Source organism: Arachis stenosperma, chromosome 10 (genome assembly GCF_014773155.1).
Source record: "Arachis stenosperma cultivar V10309 chromosome 10, arast.V10309.gnm1.PFL2, whole genome shotgun sequence".
Classification (NCBI taxonomy): Eukaryota; Viridiplantae; Streptophyta; class Magnoliopsida; order Fabales; family Fabaceae; genus Arachis; species Arachis stenosperma.
Genome location: NC_080386.1, coordinates 119,133,066 through 119,138,484, shown reverse-complemented (window position 1 = coordinate 119,138,484; position 5,419 = coordinate 119,133,066). Strand labels below are relative to the sequence as shown.

Below are 5,419 nucleotides of genomic sequence, written 5' to 3'. Positions count from 1 at the left end.
GGATTTCATGCATTGTCCAAACCGGTTTCGTGGTAAGGTGTTTTCGGAAGTTCTCATTGAGGAGGCCGTTTGTCAAGCAGAGACTGGCCACCGAGTCGGTTAGGCCGTCGATTTCCAAGCATTCATCGTTGAACCGATCTAAGTACCTCCTGGTCGGCTCTCCTTGTCTCTGGGTTACCCCTAAAAGGTTGATAGGGTGCTTGGCCTTCGCTATCCGCGTTGTAAATTGGGCAAGGAATGCGCGGCTGATGTCTGAGAAATTGTAGATGGAACTTTGAGGGAGGCCGTTAAACCATCTGATCGCTGGTCCTGCTAGGGTAACCGGGAAGGCGCGGCATCTTACTTCGTCCCCTACTCCCTCTAGGTTCATCCTGGCCTCGAAGGCCGTGAGGTGTTCCAGAGGGTCCTGAGTTCCGTCATACCTCATGTCCGTTGGTTTGTCGAAGTGTTTCGGCAACCGGACCTCGAGGATGGATCGGTGGAACGGGGTGACGCCCATTATCACAGGTTGTCTTGTTCTTGTCCCTTCCCCGTCTTCGCGACCTCTTGCCGCTCGGCGGGTTGTTCTGCCGCGGGAATAGATGATTGTGTCATTTCGTCTTCTTCTTACGGGTGATTCCTCCCGCGTGCTCTCCGCTTCCGTCCGGGAGGCGGATATACGTCGCGGGCGGCTTCTGTGAGAGTCCTCCTCCTCGCTCGCGGGAGACGGGGTGTAGCTTGGGTCGGTAAACTGTCCATCCCGTTCCCGGCCAGCCAGCTGTCGTTCTAGGTTTTGGACTCTGTGGCGTAGCTCCTGCATTATTATGGCGCTGTCGCCGCCCGTTCCCCCGAATGGTCGTGTTCTCGTGTGTTGTTGGGGAGATCTCCGCGCCCCCCTTTGCGAGGCGACGGAGGCTGCCCCCTCCGCTCCGGCGGCTCGAGCTCGGTCGCCGGGACCTAGTGCGACTTCCATTTAGGCAGACGTCCCCACAGACGGCGCCAATGTTCGGTGGTTGGTTTCCGGACAGGTCGGGTGTGCGAGTGAAGGGGTGAGGACGCCTTAGCTTGGGTCACACCAGTGGTGAACTAGTCGAGCAGACGAGCACTTGGTCTGAAGAGAAGATGAGGGGGGTGCCACCTGCAAAGACACTCCGACGCTCAAGTCAGTAATGTGCAGGCGGGCAGAATAACGAGGTGAAAGGATATGACGTACTTCGTGGGAAGAGCCAATCTTCCCTTTATATACATGTCAGTAGTGGGCCCCTCATGGGGACAGGCCCATATTCCCAAGGACGCTGTCCTGCAGCCGCGTGTGAACCGTACAGGACGCGTGTCCGGGTCGGTTGGGGGGCGCGTGTCCGGGTCGGGTATTGCTTGGGTCGGGTCAATCCGTGCGGATTTTGGGCCAGGCCGTAACAGTTTTGAAGAATAAAAATTACAGGTATACTAAAATATACTTTTGATTTATTTAATCATAATCCATGCGTTTATCTAGAAAACAAACAGCGTGCAGCTATAGCAATCTGAATTAGTCTTAGTTATTATTAATTTATTACCTAATTTAATAATTTTATAATATGGATTTTGATTAACAAAATTATATAACTCAATGAAAGAAGCATATTGGTTTCTAAATTCAACTATATATACATCATGTGCACATATTGGTTTATACATGTCACATGTGAAAGAAGCATATTCTAATTTCTAATTTGTTTCTATTTTTTATGGACTCATCTGCAAACTAATAAAAAAGAGGACTTCCCCCCAAACATAAATAATTGATGTCCTCTTCGTAAATAATAATAATAATAATAATAATAATAATAATAATAATAATAATAATAATAATAATAATAATAATAATAATAATAAATTTATCCTACATTAAGCAAGTGTGAATGATTTGAAGAATTTAAACTTACTATTTTTTCATTTTTCATAGGAATTAAATTTACTATTTTCATGGAAAAACGGTTTTCTTTTTAATTTTGCTACATATTACACATTTTAATTTCCTTTAATTTCCTTGAAGTTTGGGGTTTTGTTTTTTAATTCTCATTTTCCTCTTCCAAAAATCCTGTTAATATAATTCCTAATTTTAGTGTATCTTTGTTTTTTTTCTTAAAAAAAAAATTCAATGTTTTTCATGTATGTTGATTTCTTTTCCGTTATGTGGTGGTGGTGGAAACATATATTAAGGTGTGTCTGGTTCTGGTTTTGAACTGAGTATTCTTTTCCTCTTTTTAAAAGAGTTTTTTTATTAGAAAAAATAATTTTGTATTTTGATAAAGAAAATATATAAAAGTATTTTATAATAAAAAAATTATTTCATGGAATATATTCAATTTCAATAGTTATTCGTATAGCCCAAACATTGTTCCTTCAATTCATGAATCATTCATTCATTTCAACACCATTTTCAGTCTTACTAAAGTAGTTCAATTTTCCATATGTAGGTAGTTGGAGATTTATGATACTTGTTCATAGAATAAATACACACTCCAAACAGAACCAAAAGATTCATTCTCATTGTTCTCATCTTCTAGAAGCAAATTTAATAACCTACTGTTTGGTTATAGAGATAGAGATAGCTAGTAGTATATAGAGATGAAATCATGAAAATATAGTGAAAACAAAAATACAAAATAATCATGTTTTTATATGTTTCTCGTTTGAAATATTTGTTTTTATTTTTAGTATTTTATAAAAAAAAAACAACAGTAAAAATAATAAAATTTTATTTTCTGATTGCGTTACTTTTTTTTTCACAAAATTATGAAAACAAAAAATACTAAAAATATAAGTGCAAATCAAAGGCATCACTAATCACAGAACAACGAAGATGTAAAATCGCAATTTGCAAAATTGCAAGAAAAGAATATTGGAATGGTAATTTATTAAAAAGTTATATAAAATTTTATAGAAATAAGTAAAACTAAGTCTAAATTTTGATAAAATAAAAAAAATTAAAAACAACGTTATCAAATATTAAAGATAGAGACATAAAAAAAATGCCATCTCTCAATTTTATTTGGTAAAAATAGAGATCAAAAATAGAAAAAAAAAACTAATTTCTATCATATTTTCATCCATACCAAACTACTAGTGTAGTGTATGTGAGTGGATGTGTGTATATTATATATGTCAAAAAAAAAAAGAAAAAAGACATGGATCTATTAAGAAAGAGAGAAAGATGTTAGGAAATTATAATTTTTTATCTATTTTGTGGGCCAATTTATATATATAAATAAGATACCTTTATATTTATTTTATAGTGGACAAAATTTTGCAAACTTCTGTATTCAACATCTATATCCTTTTCTCAACACCTTTCTGTCTTTATATTTTTGTAAACTAAATCTAAATTATGTTATGCTTATATATAGTTAACTATAAATAGTATAAAATATTGTGTTCATTCATATACTTTATCCAATATTAATTAAGTGGGGAGTTAATTTAAGTTGAATCCTACATACCATCCAATAATAAAAAATAAATAAAGAATTAAAATGTTTATTTTATTTTTCATTTATCAAAGTATAAAATATGAGCTAAAGAAAAAAAAATGTAAAGTAACGCAAGTTTGACAAATTCAATCAGTATTTATTTATTTTAATTTTGTAATATGGTTTGGGTTTGTTGCTATTTTCCTTTCATTATTATGAATCATGAAGTTAACCTCAATACAGCATCATCATAATTGAATTCCCTTAAGCAACAAACACAGATAATGAAAGTTAAGATCATCACTCAAACCAACAAATTGTAGTTAGGAACAAGAAGCAGAGATAATCCATCATCCATTCATATCTTTTCTAATAAATATCATCATAACTTTATCTTGAATAATTGAGCCAAATTCTTATCCACAAAGCCAAAAAAACCAAAAAGAAATATTTCATTTAATTCTAAATTCGGGTCAAGTACGATTTTAGTTTTTAAGGTATAGGTCGAAAATTTTTTTTTCAACTTTTTTTTACATATAAAATCGTCCCTAAATTTTAAATTCAAGTTTTAAAATTGTCTTTCTTTTTACTTAAATATTAAAATTTTGAACTAAATTACCCATAACAAAAATATTATAAAATAAAAAAATAAGAGAAAGAGAGTATTTCTGTTCCTGTGAAAGGGGAGGGAAAAAGAAGAAGGAAAAAGGAAAGAAGAAGAAGAAGCTGTCCACGATCCACCTCTACCTCCGCTTCTGCCGTCACCTCTATACAATTTTGGTCCCTAAATTAAAGGCGATTTTAAAATCAAGTTAAATTTTATGGATGATTTTGTATGCAAAAAATAGTTGGGGATGAAAAAAAATTTTCGACCTATACTTTAGGGACCAAAATCATACTTAACCCTTTAAATTACTATTCTTTTAAACAAATCAATGAACAATATATGTTCAAATACAAAATACACATTAAAAATTTATTAAAGAATAATATATTTATGTATAAATATACCATAATTGATTTAAAGACTAATTTTTTATGTGCATATCATAATTTTTATTATGAAATAAATAGTTATTTAGAATCATAGAGAGTATACCATATAAATATTTCATATGTAACAGTGAATCAAAAAGTGTACAAGAAAGAAGACATTGGCTTTTTACATAGATAGGTTTTTAAATTCAAGTCAACAAATCTTTTGGCGGCAAGATCAACCTAGAAGGATCGGCATACCTCGCCGAGAACGAGCGGGGGAGGTTGTCGGGTTCCATCCACCCCATTCCATGATCGAAATTCATGGAGTAAGTTTCCGGATCATAAACACCATCCCTCGCCGTCGCGGCCGCCGGAGAAACATAAACTTTCTTCTTGTCCCTCTTTAGCTTACTCCAAATAATCTTCCAAACTCTCTTTGAGTTGCTTCCTTCACAATTATTATTGCCACTTGGTGATGATGAATAATAGCTTCTATAGTGTGGTTTTGTATAGCTTCTACCCAACCTTATGCTCTCTCTTGAATTAGTAACGCTTGTACTCAACCAATTCTTCTTCATATCCATTTTATTTTATCTTCTCAAATCCTATATAATAAAGACCATCTTATATAGGCATCAAATATGTCTAACTTGTGTGATAATGTTTAATACACCAACTAATTAATACCCAATTCTTGAAGCTAAGTAGTCTCATTGTTTAAGACGTTGTTATCTTCATTATTAGTGACAGGTGTATTGATTTATTAGGTACTTTTGAATATTATAGAGTATAATGAATAGAGTAATAGAGGAAATAGACTATTTTATTTTTCATTAAATAAGTGTCAAAAAGTAAGACCGCCGAATTAGTCATCAATTGCCAGCCGCCTAATTCTCTGTTCTTCCTTCCCATTGAAATGTATGCTTAATAAATTCTTGATTAATCTTTGTATATTTTGAAGAGTTTAACCAACCTGTATTCTAACTCATTTTAGATTAATATTGTGCTTA

At 34.1% G+C, this 5,419-nt stretch overlaps 1 protein-coding gene across 1 annotated transcript; it reads right to left on the bottom strand.

Annotated features, from left to right (window-relative positions):
• Positions 1 to 4,518: 4,518 nt before the first annotated feature.
• On the bottom strand, positions 4,519 to 5,047 carry LOC130957950 (uncharacterized). The gene has a single exon (XM_057884812.1). The coding sequence runs from the start codon at positions 4,991 to 4,993 to the stop codon at positions 4,616 to 4,618; it is 378 nt and encodes a 125-aa protein (XP_057740795.1). The 5' UTR covers positions 4,994 to 5,047; the 3' UTR covers positions 4,519 to 4,615.
• Positions 5,048 to 5,419: the final 372 nt, after the last annotated feature.

Excerpts from the sequence above, each read along its gene's own strand:
- LOC130957950 (XM_057884812.1), bottom strand. The coding sequence starts at position 4,993 with ATGGATATGAAGAAGAATTGGTTGAGTACAAGCGTTACTAATTCAAGA.